This window comes from Pan paniscus, chromosome 20 (assembly GCF_029289425.2).
Source record: "Pan paniscus chromosome 20, NHGRI_mPanPan1-v2.0_pri, whole genome shotgun sequence".
Lineage (NCBI taxonomy): Eukaryota > Metazoa > Chordata > Mammalia > Primates > Hominidae > Pan > Pan paniscus.
In genome coordinates this window covers 23,605,496-23,621,084 of record NC_073269.2, presented here as the reverse complement: position 1 = coordinate 23,621,084, position 15,589 = coordinate 23,605,496, and the positions used below count along the sequence as shown (strand labels likewise).

The following is a 15,589-nucleotide window of genomic DNA, read 5'->3' as shown; positions in this document are numbered from 1 at the left end:
GAGGGGCGGAGGGAAGGCCTGGCCCACCCCAGCTGCGTTAAAACTCCCAGGGCTTCCCTCCTGGACTCCCCAAAGCACCATCACACACCCTCAAACCCACTGTCTGGTGTCTGGGGGCACCAGGCACTCCTTTCCACCAGGCCTGTACCCAGGCCCCACCCCTACCTGGGATGCCTGTGCCCGCTGGGTCAGCCTGTCGGCCGCCCCCCAGCCCTGTCCCCCATGCCCTGGTATTTGGGACGGGACTCTGCCAAGTCATCCTGCAGATGCCCGTGTTGTCTCCACAAGCCAGTGCTCTGTCCGAGGGCGGAGTGTCCCTGCCTTACCCTGGCCGGCGCCACCAATGCCCAGGTGCGTCAGGTTGGCCGCGAGGTTGCCGGTGCTGCTGGAGCTGCTCAGTGCAGGGAAGGTGGGCTCCTCGGGGTCCAGCGGGGTCGGGAGCGGGGAGGGGAAGTGGATGTTGGTCAGGTCGGGCAGGGACCCCCCTGTGTTGTGGGTGGCAGGGATCAGGGCTGTAGTGTTTTCCTGGTCGGCAGACGGGAAGATGCTGGGAAAAGGCCAGAGGCAGGCAGGAGGTGAGCTCACGGGGCGGGGCTGGTGGCGGGGACAGGGGGCTGGCGGCGGGGACAGGGGGCTGGTGGGAGAAAATCAGCAGGTGCAAAAGGCCACCCCCCATCAGGTGCCGTGTGCTTGGGAAACCACTGTTGGCTGGCACCAGGCTGAGACCTTGGAAAGCAGCCTATCACCCGGTGAGGACGGTGGGGGGCCTGGGGGCAGCAACCTCCCTGAACCCAGGAGAGGGCATCATCCCTGGGAATGAGGTGTCTGAGGGGTGGGCATGTGGGGGCTCTGTCACTGGCCTCTGGTCACACGGTGTCCCTCTTGCAGGGACTTGCAACCTCAAGAGAGTGGACAGAATACCCCGGGGTGGACGGAGCAGCGCAGCAGATGCAGTGTGCGGGGTGGGCCCTGTGGAGACTTACTTGATTCCGGGGACCTCACAGGACTTGGGCCTGGACCCCGTCTGAAAGAGAAGACAGGAGAGCCTGAGCCCTGGGGCACACCCCGTGGGGCCCTCCTCCTGGGCACTGGGCCTCCTTGAAACGGCTGATCTTCCCACAAAGCCCAGAGATGCATCATGAGAACCAAGCTTGCTGGGGCCACAGAGCCCCACAGATGGAGGACAGGGGCACCCCCCCAGGGTGGAGGGGCGGGCCCCAGACATGCCCAGCGCGAAGCCAAGAGTTGCACAGAGAGGGTCTCCCTATGGGTCCCCTCCCCCTGCTCCTGCCCTCAGTGGGCAGTCTCTTTTCAGAGGAGTCTGGGGAGAACATGGCATGTGGATCTTTTTAAATTTTTATTCTATTTCATAGAGACAGGATCTCACTTTGTCACCCAGGCTAGAGTGCAGTGGTGTGATCACAGCTCGCCGCAGCCTCAACCTCCCGAGCTCGTGATCTTCCCGCCTCAGCCTCCCGAGTGGCTGGGACCATAGGCACGCGTCACTGCACTGCGCCCGGCTGCTTTTTAAATTTTGTGTAAAGCGCCTCTTGACACTCCCAAGGCTGTGTACCACAGCAGTCAGCAGCCAGCACAGTAGAGGGGCCTCTGCTAAGCTGGCCGCCCTAAGCCCTGGTACCCGAGGCTAAGTGTCCCTAGAGCTGTCCCCAACCATCCATGCTGTTCCCAGATCATGGTGGCAGGGGTTCCGGGGGCAGGAGTTGCCTCTGTCCAGTGCCCACCGGGCAAGTTTGTGAGCAGCCACCAGTCTCCAGGGAGTGAATCAAGCCCAAGGCCCAAAGGAGGGAAGAACTGAGTCAGGGGAGACCCAGGAAGCTTGGACCTGATGCCCTAAACTCAGTTCAGAGGTCACTGCCCCTGTCTTGGGGCTGACCAGCTTTGCAGCAGAGACCTAGACATGTGACTTCCCCAGGGACCCTCAGGGTCTGCTACTTCCTGAGAGTCCCGAGACATCCCTCTGCTATGTGGGCAGCCACACTCATCCCCCACTGACTAGGGCTTGGGTAGCCCTCAGCATGACATTGGTTTTTCTGCTTGGCTGAGGAGCACTGTCAGGACACTTTCGGGACGTGGACATGGTATATGGAAAGGGCCCACAATAGGCTCCTCTTGGACTGTGGCCCACAGAGCCTTTGAAGTTCAGGGTCTCGGGAAGGGCTCCTCTGCCTTTTTTTTTTCTTTTTTTTTTTTTTTTTTTTTTAGAGACGGAGTCTCACTCTGTCTCTCAGGCTGGAGTGCAGTGGCACGATCTCAGCTCACTGCAAGCTCCGCCTCCCGGGTTCACCTCATTCTCCTGCCTCAGTGTCTCGCGTAGCTGGGACTACAGGTGCCCGCCACCAAGCCCGGCTAATTTTTGTATTTTTAGTAGAGACAGGGTTTCACCGTGTTAGCCAGGATGGTCTCGATCTCCTGACCTCATGATCCGCCCACCTTGGCCCCCAAAGTGCTGGGATTACAGGCATGAGCCACGGTGCCTGGCCTCTTCCGCCTTTTAAAAAAATGTTTAATTTTAATTTTAATTTTTTATTTTTATTTATTTTTTTGAGACAGAGTCTGGCTCTGTCGCCCAGGCTGGAGTGCAGTGGCACGATCTCGGCTCACTGCAAGCTCCGCCTCCCAGGTTCACGCCTTTCTCCTGCCTCAGCCTCCCGAGTAGCTGGGACTACAGGCACCCGCCACCACGCCCGGCTAATTTTTTTTGTATTTTTAGTAGAGACGGGGTTTCACCATGTTAGCCAGGATGGTCTCGATCTCCTGACCTCATGGTCTGTCCACCTCACCCTCCCAAAGTGCTGGGATTACAGGCGTGAGCCACTGCACCCAGCCTAATTTTTATTTTTAAATTTTTTTTTAAGAGATGAGGCTCACCGTGTTGCCCAGGCTGGCCTCAAACTCCTGGGCTCCAGTGATCCTCCTGCCTCGGCCTCCCAAAGTGTTGGGATTACAGGCGTGAGCCACGGCACCCGGACTGAAGTATGGACTTTCACAGCAACGGGAAAGAAAATCATAATCCCAGCAGAAAGACCTGCCGGGTACCTCCAAGGGCTTCTGAGGCAGGGTGGGGTCTGGCTCTGGCTGTGAGGACACAGTAGGGTAGCAGGGCAGCCTCCAAGCCCCCACCGCTCACAGACAGAGTCCGGTGAGTTGGCCCTGGGGAGGGGGTGCCCAGGAAAACCTTCCTGGAGGACCAATGTTTCCTCCCCTGTGAGTTGGGGGCACTAACACCAGCCAAGACATGGGATCACTGCAGGCCCTGGGGAACTACAGGCTCCAGGTAGGGTCCCCCGAGACTCCTGTTCAAGGACAAAGGCAGGACCGTCTTCTGCTCTTGGCAGGCATGACCAGACAGAACCCCAGCCATGGATGAGGCCTCCCAGTGTGACACGTTTCCGCCCCTAGGGCCCTGGGGCAAACACTTCTGGCTGAGTTCTTTCGGGATTATCAGATGAAAAAGGCGAACATGCTGGCAGAGGGTGGGGCTGGCCTCAAAATGCACACACCGTGAGGGGGCAATGCCCAACCCGCAGCCACTGGGGTGCCCGAGGGGTGGCGTGCGACCGGCGGGTGTTAAGCCTCTGTGGAGAACGCCGGCTGAACGGGTTTCTGCTTGGCCAGAGCCTCCTTCATTCTGAGAGTAAACATTCGCTTCATTACCGGATTTCTGCAAAGCACACCGGCGATCACGTTCTCAAGAATACTTTGAAAAGCATTCCACCAACATTATGGAGACATTAATGGATTTCTGAGCAGTATTAAAAATTCACCCACCACCCCACTCCACTATCGGGGTGTGTCTCCCTCTGCAAGGTGACTGTCGCCATCTTCCTTTTCTTGAGTAACGGCAGAACATCCAGCTGTGTGGGTGGACCGTGGCCTACTTACCCACCTCTCTGCTGCTGGACATTTGTTTTCTTGTTTTGTTTGTTGTTAGAATTTTTTTTTTTTTAGAGACAGGGTCTTGCTCTGTTGCCCAGGTTGGACTTGAACTCCTGGGCTCCTGGGCTCAAGTGATCCTCCTGCCTCCCAAGTAGCAGGCACACACACATATCACACTAGCTAACTGTTTTAAAATGTTTTGCAGAGACCAGGTCTCAGTATGTTGCCCATGCTGGTCTCAAACTCTTGGGCTCAAGCAATCCTCCCACCTCAGCCTCCCAAAGTGTTGGGATTACAGGCACGAGCCACTGTGTCCGTCCAGCCTAGAGTTTTTTTTTTTTTTGAGATGGAGTTTTCGCTCTTGGTGCCCAGGCTGGAGTGCAGTGGCGCAGTCTCAGCTCACTGCAACCTCTGCCTCCCGGGTTCAAGCAATTCTCCTGTCCCAACCTCCCAAGTAGCTGAGATTACAGGCAAGTGCCACCACACCTGGCTAATTTTTTGTATTTAGTAGAAATGGGATTTTACCATGTTGTCGAGGCTGGTGTCAAACTCCTGACCTCAGGTGATCCACCGGCCTCGGCCTCCCAAAGTGCTGGGATTACAGGCGTAAGCCACTGCACCTGGCCTAGGGTTCTTTTTTAAAGTTTTTTTCCCATAAGAGTGGAAATCTCAGTGACTCCTTGTGCCAAACTGAAACACAGAGACCGAGCCCAGGAGTTTGAGACTAACCTGGGCAACATAGTGAGACCCCCGTCTTTAACAAAAATTAAAAAATAGGCCAGGCGAGGTGGCTCATGCCTGTAATCTCAGCACTTTGGGAGGCTGAGGCAGAGGACTGCTTGAGCCCAGGAGTTCGAGACCAGCCTGGGCAACGAAGTAAGCTCCTGTCTCTATAAATGATTTAAAAATTGGCCGGGCACGGTAGCTCACGCCTGTAATCCCAGCTACTCGGGAGGTTGAGGCAGAAGAATCACTTGAACCTGGGGGACGGAGGTTGCAGTGAGCCCAGATTGCGCCACTGCACTCTAGCCTGGGCGAAAGAGTGAAACTCCATCTCAGAAAAAAAAAAAAAAAAAAAAAAAAGCCAGGTTTGGTGGCACGCTCCTATAGTCCCAGCATCACAGGAGGCTGAGGCAGGAGGATCGCCTGAGCCTGGGAGGTTGAGGCTGCAGTGAACCGTGTTCCCACCATTGCACTCCAGCATGGGCAACAGAGCAAGATCCTGCCTCAAAAAAACAAAAAATACAAAAATTTGTCAGGCATGGTGGCATGCACCTGTAGTCCCAGCTACTCTGGAAGCTGAGGCAGAGGACTGTTTAAGTCCAGGACTCCAGGGCTGCAGTGAGCTAGGGTGGCACCACTGCACTCTTGCCTAGGCATAAGAGAGACCCTATTTCTAAAAAAACAAAAAGAGCCTGTCATCCCAGCACTTTGGGAGGCCAAGGCGGGCAGATCACTTGAGGTCAGGAGTTTGAGACCAGCCTGGCCAACATGGTGAAACCCTGTTTCTACCAAAAATACAAAAATTAGCCAGTTGTGGTGGCACACGCCTGTGACCCCAACTACTCGGGAGGCTGAGGCAGGAGAATCACTTCGCTTGAACCCGGGAGGCAGAGGTTGCAGTGAGCCGAGATCACGCCACTGCACTCCAGCCTGGGCAACAGAGCGAGACTCTTTCTCAAAAAAATAAAATAAAAATAATTAAAATAAATATAATAAAATTTTAAAATAAAAATAAAAGAAAAGAAAAAGAAATACACAGATGGATATAAAGGGCTGACAGCGCCACCCACACTCACCAAGACAGAAAATGCACAACCCTTGTGAGACGCCCCTCAGTCAGGTCTGCCTGCTGGTATCTGTGCAGCTGCATCTCTGCAAGTTTTATGCCTTTTCCAATATTCTTATCCCACTCTGTCCACATGACAATAGTATCAGGAGTGTTTCTCATGAGTTTAAAATTTCTTCAATATCTTATCTCCTCGAGGGACTGAAGACTATTTCCTCAACAAATTCCTTACTCCTGAAATGTGCAGGCTGTTTCTAGTTTATTGCAAAAGCTCTGGAAAATACCTTTAAAAAACACATTGCTCCTTATTCATTCCTCAACTCTCAATGATTGAATTCCTGAAGAAGAAATTATTGGAGCAAATATTTTTTTTTTCCCCACCAGAAGGGGTCTTGCTCTATTGTCCAGGGTGGAGTGCAATGGTATAGTCATAGCTCACTGCGGTCTTGACCTCCTGGGCTCAAGTGATACTCCCGCCTCAGCCTCCTGAGTAGCTCAGAGTACAGGTACACATCACCACCCCTGGCTCATTTTTTGTAGAGGCAGGGTCTCACTTTGTTGACCAGGCTGCTCCCAAACTCCTGAGCTCAAGTAATCCTCCCACCTCAGCCTCCGAAAGTGCTGGGATGACAGGCGTGAGCCATGCACAGCCTGGAGCAAACCCTTTTGAAAGGATTTTGGCACAGGCTGGTGCCTCACTTTCCCATAGGGGAGGAGTAATTTGCATTGCTGTCCCTTTCAGTGCAACTTGACCAGCAACGGGTTTTAATTCTTTTTTTTTTTTTTTGAGATGGAGTCTTGCTCTGTTGCCCAGGCAGGAGTGCAATGGCACAATCTCGGCTCAGTGCAACCTCTGCCTCCAGGTTTCAAGCGATTCTCCCACCTCAGTCTCCCAAGTAGCTGGGATTACAGGCGTGCACTACCATACCCAGCTAATTTTTTGTATTTTTAGTAGAGACAGGGTTTCACCATGTTGGCCAGGCTGGTCTTGAACTCCTGACCTCTGGCAATCCGCCTGCCTCGGCCTCCCAAAGTACTGGGATTACAGGTGTGAGCCACCGCGCCCAGCCTGGGTTGTAATTTTTGTGCAGTTCCGGCCTGTTGGATAAGGCCTGCTGTTAGTGATCTTAGTGATCAACAGACCTAACAGATTCTCTGAATTTGAAGATGGAAAAATCGGAGTGAGGTTCCCTGTCTTGGGAAGGTGAAGCCACCCCAACCTGCCATTTTGTCACCTTTGCCCAGGTGATGCTTGAGAAGAGAAAGAAGAAAAAAAGTTTTTGAAAGCTCATAGGCTCTTACCTTCTTGGTGTCCCATGCTTGCTTGGAAAGGTTTTTGTCTGCCTCTGATGTGGTCTCTTCCATTCCTGGGACTGTTAACAGTAAGACTGGGGAGGTGGGAGGGGGAGAAGGAGAATCAGAGAAGAAATTTCTTTGCAGCCACATGGTGGTACCAGGAGGACACGTCCCTGACACACGGAGTCATGGCCATGGTAAGACTGCAACTGTCCTAACGGGAACTTCTGTGGACTGTACTAAAACCACAAAAAAGGGCTTCATGACAAACAACAACAACTTTATTTATTTATTTATTTATTTATTTATTTAGAGACGGAGTCTCGCTCTGTCGCCCAGGCTGGAGTGCAGTGGCACAATCTCAGCTCACTGCAAGCTCCACCTCCCGGGTTCACGCCATTCTCCTGCCTCAGCCTCCCAAGTAGCTGGGACTACAGGTGCCCGCCACGATGCCGGGCTAATTTTTTTTTTTTTTGTATTTTTAGTAGAGACGGGGTTTCACTGTGTTAGCCAGGATGGTCTCGATCTCCTGACCTCATGATCCGCCCGCCTTGGCCTCCCAAAGTGCTGGGATTACAGGTGTGAGCCACCGTGCCCGGCCCATCAACTTTAAATAAGTCAGAGAATCTGTGACTTAAGAAAAAATAGGCTGGGCGTGGTGGCTCACGCCTGTAATCCCAGCACTTTGGGAGGCTGAGGTGGGCAGATCGCCCGAGGTTAGGAGTTTGAGACCAGCCTGGCCAACGTGGCGAAATCCTGTCTCTACTAAAAATACAAAAATTGGCCGGGCATAGTGGTCAGGACTCGTAATCCCAGCTGCTTGGGAGGCTGAGGCAGAATTGCTTGAACCGGGGAGGCAGAGGTTGCAGTGAGCTGACATCACGCCATTGCACTCCAGTCTGGGCGACAGAGTGAAACTCTGTTTCAAAAAAAAAAAAAGAAAGAGAGAGAGACAAAGAGAAACAAGGCTGGACACAGTGGCTCACACCTGTAATTACAGCACTTTGGGAGGCCAAGGCAGGCAGATTACTTGAGCTCAGGAGTTTGAGACTGCCCTGGGCAACATGGCAAAACCTCACCTCTACAAAAAATAAGAAAGTTGGCCGGGTGTGGTGGTGCTCACCTGTAGTCCCAGCTATGCGAGAGGCTGAGGTGGAGGGCTCGCTTGAGCCTGAGAGGTAGAGGCTCCAGTGAGTTGTGATCATGCCATGGCGCTCCAGCCTGTGTGACAGAGCAAGACCCTGTCTCTAAAATAAAATAATATAAAACAGCAGCTCTGGAGCCTGAGGATGTGTGGATTCTGCTTCCCACAGAAGAGGCTGAACCAACGTGGGCCTCAGAGGCGTCAGGCTACAGAGAACAGCCAAGAATCTCTCCCAAGAGCAGCTGCCTAGCTTGTGTGTATATTTTTCTTTCTTTCTTTCTTTTTTTTTTTTTTGAGACAGTCTTGCTCTCCCACCCAGGCTGGAGTGCAGTGGCACCTTGGCTCACTGCAACCTGCGCCTACTGGGTTCAAGAGATTCTCCTGCCTCAGCCTCAGATTATAGGCATGTGCCACCAAGCCCAGCTAATTTTTATATTTTTAGTAGAGACAGGGTTTCTCCATGTTGGCCAGGCTGGTCTCAAACTCTTGATCTCAAGCAATCTGCCCACCTCAGCCTCTCTCCCAAAGTGTTGGGATTCCAGGCATGACCCACCGCGCCTGGCCCTAGCTTGCATGTTCTGTTCCGCATCCACCACTTGATCTTGCTTCCTGCTCTGGGCTGCTGACACCCAGTGGCTGAACCTTTATTGAGCCCCCGGCACCAAGCACAGGGGTTCAGACCATGTCACTCAATGCTGATGGAGGTGGGACCAGTGCACTCATGGCAGCAGCAGCCCCGTGAGTCAGCCACAATGTCAGCCAGCCCCAGAGCAAGAAGAGGAGAGGGAGAGTCTGAGCGACGGGATGGATGGGCATCAATTGAGGCTCTGGAACCAGCTGGGCCTGAAGGTGCCTTTCCTTGGATCTTTCAGTCAAGGTAAGAGTAAACATTTCCCCATTTTCTTTTTTCTTTTGAGACAGGGTTTCACTTTGTCACCCAGGCTGGAGTGCAGTGGCGTGATCTTGGCTCACTGCAACTTCCACCTCCCAGGCTCAAACAATTCCCCCTCCTGCCTCAGCCTCCCGAGTGGCTGGTACCACAGGCACGTGCAAACACTCCCAGTTAATTTTTTTGTATTTTTGGTAGAGACAGAGTCTCACTATGTTGCCCAGGCTGGTCTCAAACTCCTGGCCTTGTGATCCACCCACCTCGGCCTCCCAAAGTGCTGGGATTGCAGGCGTGAGCCACCACACCCAGCCCATTTCCCCATTTTCTTTATGCCTGTTGCACATTTCATTTTTTTTACTTGTAACTGGGAGACCCACGATGAGCACAGCCAGATAGGCCAACCCCTTCCTTGTTGAAAGCCAGGCTGCGAGGAGGCAGCCAGGCCAACCCCAGCCCTGTCACCACCTCAGGCGCTCCGTGGAGAGTGGGGATAGATGATGTGTCCCTGCCAGGCCCCCACTCCAAGGCCACCAGGGGTCCCACGTTACAGCTCCTTTCCCAGGTTACAGTGTCCCAGGGGATGGTGACATCCTGTTGCCCACCCCTCGGACGTCCTGTCTGTGGGGACCTAGTAGGACAGGCAGCAGCCTCAGAACAGCCTGCTCATTAGGAATAGCAGGGAAGCCCCAGGCACTGTGCCGTCCTCAGCACCCCTGGGTGTTCCAGAAGCCTCATTTTCATTATGGAGACATTCTCTTCTCCCTCCCGTCTCTGCTGCACGCTGAGCCGGAACCCCGGAGTGAGGTTCTGGCCAACAGTCCTCCTCCTCCTCCTCTTCCTCCTCCTATCAGCAGAATCTCCCTTGCGTGTTAACCACCCACTCGGTGAACGGCAGCAATACAAGCATAGGTATGTGAGCCCTAAGCACGTGCAACTCCCTGGCTTCAGTGCCTTGGGCCACACCAGGTTCCCTGGGGCTGGCCTCAAGCCTCCAAGCTCCCTTCTCTGATGGCACCGCCCCAGTTTTTAAGACAGCATATGCCCTCCTTGAAGGTTCCCAGGGTGCCGCCTCCACGCCCGGCTTCAAATTGGAGCCAAGGACCTGGGTACAGATCTGTCCCCGCCACAGGGGTGTGCATGGCTCAGCTGGAGGCGACACTCTGGCCAAGAGTTGGGAAGAGATGGCCTCTTTCTCACTCGCTATAGCTAGGACGGGCCCAGGGACTGCAGGCGAGGAGAGTTCTCAGCAGCAGAGCCAGGAAACAGTCCAGTGGGAAGCAGTGGAAGGAGCTGAACCTGTGGCTAGAAGTCGACCCCTGGCCTGCTCTGTCATGAGCTGACAGATGCTCCTTTGCGTGGGCTTGCTGCCGCTACATTTGAAACCAGCATCTGTGCAGCACCCAGACTTCATGGCCACGCCCTCAATCCAGGAATGGGAGCCAACGTGCGCCTGCAGGGTTGTTTTCTCTGCCTAGAAAACTCCTATGCACTCTTCAAAATCCAACTTAAGTAGCACCACCTCTGAAAGTTTCCGATCCCCTCCCCCGATCCCTCAGCATGGTCTGAGTCTTCCTTTGAAGAGCCATCTGCCCACAAGCTTGTGACCTCCTGGAGAACAGGGGTTACCTGCTGGACTTGCCTCACCCCAGCAGAGACACCCGAGTCCCCTGTCCATACCTCTTTTCTGGTGCACGTCCTGGGACCCACTGCTAAAGGATTCTGGCTGCGTGGGCGTCATTGTGCTCTGGTGCAGGGCGGAGTCAGAATTGGTCCTGGTGGGGAGGGAGGAAGAGACAATGAGCCTCAGCCCAAGGCAGACAATGCGACAGTCCTGATCCCAGCTGGGACATGCTGGATGGACAGGGTGGCAGCTGTGGATCATTTTTGTGAGCTGCTGCACCTGAGCAAAGCTCTCAGGACCTCATTCTAAAAAGAGCCACCAGAGTGACTGCGGTGTTCATCTGCAAAGCTCGTGAAAAACAAAAAGCAGCCACGCGAGGTGGCGCATGCCTGTGGTCCCAGCGACACAGGAGGCTGAGGTGAGAGGATCACTTGAGCCCAGGAATTCAAGACCAACCTGGGCAACAGAGCAAGGCTTCTTGGCTTTGGGGAAAGGACAGTGCCCTCCTGCTGAAACCTCCCAAAGAAGGAGCCCCACAGGTGCCCAGCCTTGGGGTATGAGCCTCCAGTCTGTCACCAGGTCCCCTCTTGGTGACAAACACAATCAGGTGACTGTGACCTCTAGGATGCTCAGTGTCACACAAACCCAGTGTGACAGGTGGAAGGGGCTAGGAGAAGGCCCCGGAAGGAATGAAGCCACTTAGAGGCCCCCGTGGTTGGGAAGCCAACCTGAGGCAGGAGGTCTTGCTTCAACCAGCCCAGGAGAGGCTCTTCCCTCTACCTCCAGGGACCGCATTTCCCTCTAGGAACTGATGGGGAGAAGGCACAAGGCCACCCAATCTGCTCCTGGCTGCAGGTGCCTCAAGAGTGGGTCCCCAGAAAGCCTCCTTGGCTGCCAGGCAAAATGTGGGTACAGCCACCACCAGCTATGTGTCTCTGAGCAAGTGTTTTGACCTCTCTGTGCTCAATTTCCTCATGTCTAAAATGGACTACAATGGAGATGAACACACTGCCCACTCCATAAAGCTCCATTCATTTTATGTAAGTTAATGAATGTGATGGCGGGAACAGGGCCCGACCTATGATACGGGCTTGGTGAGAATTTAATATTGTAGTATACATATATCTTTTGAACAGCTTGCTTACTTTTCTTCTGTTTACTAACATGTGTGTGTATGTGTGTGGTGTGTGTGCGTGTGTATGTATGTATATGGTTTTTCTTTTTTTTTTTTGAGACAGGGTCTCACTCTGCCCCCCAGGCTGGTGTACAGTGGCATGATCATGGCTCACTGCATCCTCAACCTCCCAAGCTCTAGTGATCCACCCGCCTCGGCCTCCCAAAGTGCTGGGATTACAGGTGTGAGCCACTGTGCCTGTTATATATATTTCTATTGTAGTAAAATATATATAACAGCCAGGCACAGTGGCTCATGTCCTGTAATCCCAGCACTTTGGGAGGCCGAGATGGGTGGATCACTTGGGCCCAGGAGTTTGAGACCAGCCTGGGTAACGTGGCAAGATCTTGTCTCTCCAAAAAAAAAAAAAAAAAAAAAAAAAATTAGCTGGAAGCAGAGGTGGGACGATTCAGTCTGGGAAGTCGAGGCTGCAGTGGGCTGTGATCGCGCCATTGCACTCCAGCCTCAGTAACAGAGTGTGACCATGTCTCAGAAAAAAAATTATATACACACACACGTTTGTATACATATATATGTAAATATGTGTGTATATATGTATAGTTTTAACTGTTTTTGAGTGTATAGTTCTGTGACATTAAGTACATTCACATTGTTGTGCAACCATAATCTATATTATTGTATGTTTTTATATTAACTATATTATTGTTATTTTAGGCCTTGGAGACAGGGTCTCGCTCTGTGGCCCAGGCTGGACTGTAGTGGCATGATTACAGCTCACTGCAGCCTTGACCTCCTGGGCTCAAGCAATTCTCCCACCTCAGCCTCCCGAGTAGCTGGGAGTACAGGCGTGCACTACTACATCTGGCTAATTCTCTCATTTTTTGTAAAGATGGGATCTTTCTATGTTGCTCAGGCTGGTCTTCAACTCCTGGGTTCAACTGATCGCCTGCGTTGGTCTCCAAAAGTGCTGGGATTACAGGCGTGAGCCACTGTGCCTGGCCTGTATTTTTCCTAATCTTCCATCCTAAATGTGTTAATATAATTTTATCATCACATTTTTAATGGCTGTTGAGTAACATGGGTACCTGCTCTGAATACAGCATTAAATAGGAAAGAGCAAGCTACAGTGCTGAATATGCGGTATCGTCCCACTTTCTTTTTCTTGCGATGGAGTCTCACTCTGTCACCCAGGCTGGAGTGCAGTGGCTCAATCTTGGCTCACTGCAACCTCCGCCTCCCGGGTTCAATTATCCCGCCTCAGCCTCCTGAGTAGCTGGGGATTACAGGCATGCGCCACCATGCTGGCAAATTTTTGTATTTTTAGTAGAGACGGGGTTTCACCATGTTGGCCAGGCTGGTCTCGAACTCCTGACCTCAAGTGATCCGCCTGCCTCGGCCCCCCAAAGTGCTGAGATTACAGGCCTGAGCCACCACTCCTGGTCCCACTTTTGTTTTTGTCTTTTTTTTTTTGTCATAAGTGGGGGGAAGGGAAATGTTAGAAGACCTCCCAAAGCTGGAACTCCTGTGTTTCAGGGTGAAGGCTAATTTCTAGAAACTTCTGGATGCATCTTAGTTTGGTCATTGTTTAAGCGACTGTGTCCTGCTTTTCCACATGTAACCATGATGAGAGTTTGGTTTTGTTTCCAACAAGAAGGGGGCGGGGCGGGGGGGTGTCCAGCCACTGACCTTCTCCAGCTGGTGTCCGCGGGTGGTGAGAGGTACACGGTGCCGTAGGGGCAGCTGTCGGCGTGAGGTGAGTTAAGGGGGCAGTGCCACTGGCTGAGACCCCGCCTCCAACAACACACTCTCAGCCCAGGGCAGGAAGCCCTGGCTGGCTGGCTGGGGTCGGCCTGAGGCCTGCAAACAGCTGGGACCAGTAGGGCGGGGGGCGTTTCCTGCTGGCCTTTCCTGCCTGGCTACAAGCAGCCCCCATTCCAGGGGCTCTCCAGGGGTACAGCCCTGTCCACCTAGCACTCAGCACTCTGCTCCGTGAGCGCACGTGCGGGCTGCACCCCTCCAAGGGAGGGGGTTCTGGGCTGTGAAAGTAGGGCCTGTGGGGACGCTGGGGAGTCTGAGTTCAGCTGGCCCTGGTCTGGACTCTCCATCCTGGGCTGACGGGGTGGCTCCTGGGGCCCAAGGGCTCAGTCTGGGGCCCAGCTGGTCAAGCTCCCCCAGCCCACGGAAATGAGAACTGGAGAACAAGCTTCTCTGTTCTGGAGAGCCGGGGGATCCCGGGAGCAACCTGAGGCCGCTCAGACTCTGGTGTTGTGGGGCCTGGCTGGCTGAGCACCAAGGGGCGGCTGAGTTGGGGGGGAGGGGGGGACTCTGGCTGATCTCTGCGTGACCCAGTCGCAGAGGCGAATTTTACTCCTGTCTTACCGAGATGGAGCCTCCCTTGGATGCGTCCAGGTCTCACACAGACCCCCTTAGCCCCACTGCCTTGGCTGGGCTGCCCTCCGTGCAGCGCGTAGGAGAGGCCTCATCAGCTCACAGCCCTGACTGTGGGCTCCCTGCTCATGGCCTTCCTGGCCCCACTGCCCTGCCAGGTGTCTAAGCCCTCTGTGGTCAGGTATAACCTTCCTCAACTCCTGCCTTGGGAGCTGTTCCCTGTGCCCCTTGAGCCCCCAAGTCTGGCCAAAGGCTCCAGGGCTTGTGGCACAGCCTCCTCCAGGAAGTCCCCCAGGCTGCCCTGAGATCAAGCCTCCCAGATGGTGCTGCCCTGATTCTGTCCCCAGAGCTGGAAGCAGGCAGCCCTGTCAGAACCTGCTGGGTAAACTTGGGGCCCTGCCGGCACCGACAGGGCCTGGCCCCCACCCTCATCCTCTGGGGAAAAGGATATCTGCCGTCCGTGTTTGTCCACTGACAGGGGCCGGCGGTGTGGGGAGCCGAGCCGGCCACGCTCCCGGTACACCCTGTCCACCAGCCCATGGTGCCGGGTGGTCCGGCTGGTGTCCAGGCCCGAGGATTGGAAGGGGGTCTGGGGGAGGAGGAGATGGAAACAGAGAGAGAGAAATCCAAACAATGGTTACCAGCTGTGGCCCCAGCGCTGGCCCCAGTCTGATCGCAGGGCCCCCCACTCTGGAGCACCCTCGGCCATCGCTCCACAGCCTGGGATGGGCTTCTTCCTTCAGCCCCAGCTCCCTGGCTCTCCAAGCACTGGGGGGCAGGGAGGGGGTGTGAGCTGGGGTCCCGGGAGCCAGGGTGGCAGGGGCGTGCAGTGCAGCTGGCATGCACAGGCCAGGCAGAGCGGCACAAGCTCGGGGCCAGCGCCCGCCGGGTGCCAGGGATGTAGCCGGCCTAGGCAGCCCTCCTCCCCAGTCTCACCAGGTGCAGACAGGCCTCCGCCCTCTCTCTCCGGGCCTGGACGGCCTCCTACCCCCACCTACGTCATCCCTGGAGGGGCCTGCCAAGAGACGGCCCAGGGGCTTCCAGCCCAGGACTGTTTCGGGGCCCACCTGGCCAAGCGAGAGTTCCTGGGAGGCTTCCTTGTGGAGCCCAGGGCTGCTCTTGATTGAGACGCGGCCCCCACACACCCTCCCCCGCAGCCTCCTCCAGGCACTCCAGGCACCACCAGAGCCAAGTACAGGCGCCTTCCGGAGCCATGGCCCACTGCTTGGCTGGACGGGGCTTCCTCCCAGCACCTGGGGCTGGCACCAGGCTGGCCCTCCCCAGGCCCTGCTACATGCCCGGCCTCATGCCCCCGGGGCTGCCAGGAGCCCGCCCTGACCCTGTGTTGCCCACTTGCCATCTGACTGGGGTGAGATCAGCAGGCTCTGCCAGCTTTGGATGCAGCCAATCCCCCAGTCCGGCCATCTGGC

The 15,589-nt window shown here is 54.8% G+C and overlaps 1 protein-coding gene across 5 annotated transcripts in view; it reads right to left on the bottom strand.

Annotated features, from left to right (window-relative positions):
- Positions 1–15,589, bottom strand: part of CRTC1 (CREB regulated transcription coactivator 1) — a 99,424-nt gene that overhangs the window by 21,808 nt on the left and 62,027 nt on the right. For all 5 annotated transcript variants that reach the window (XM_008971020.4, XM_008971021.4, XM_063600037.1 and 2 more), the window contains 6 exons: positions 14,611–14,748; positions 13,458–13,519; positions 10,693–10,787; positions 6,989–7,074; positions 984–1,024; positions 327–547 (listed from right to left, as the gene is read on the bottom strand). In XM_008971020.4, coding sequence (XP_008969268.2) covers positions 327–547; positions 984–1,024; positions 6,989–7,074; positions 10,693–10,787; positions 13,458–13,519; positions 14,611–14,748 — 643 coding nt within the window. The remainder of the gene's footprint in view (positions 1–326; positions 548–983; positions 1,025–6,988; positions 7,075–10,692; positions 10,788–13,457; positions 13,520–14,610; positions 14,749–15,589) is intronic.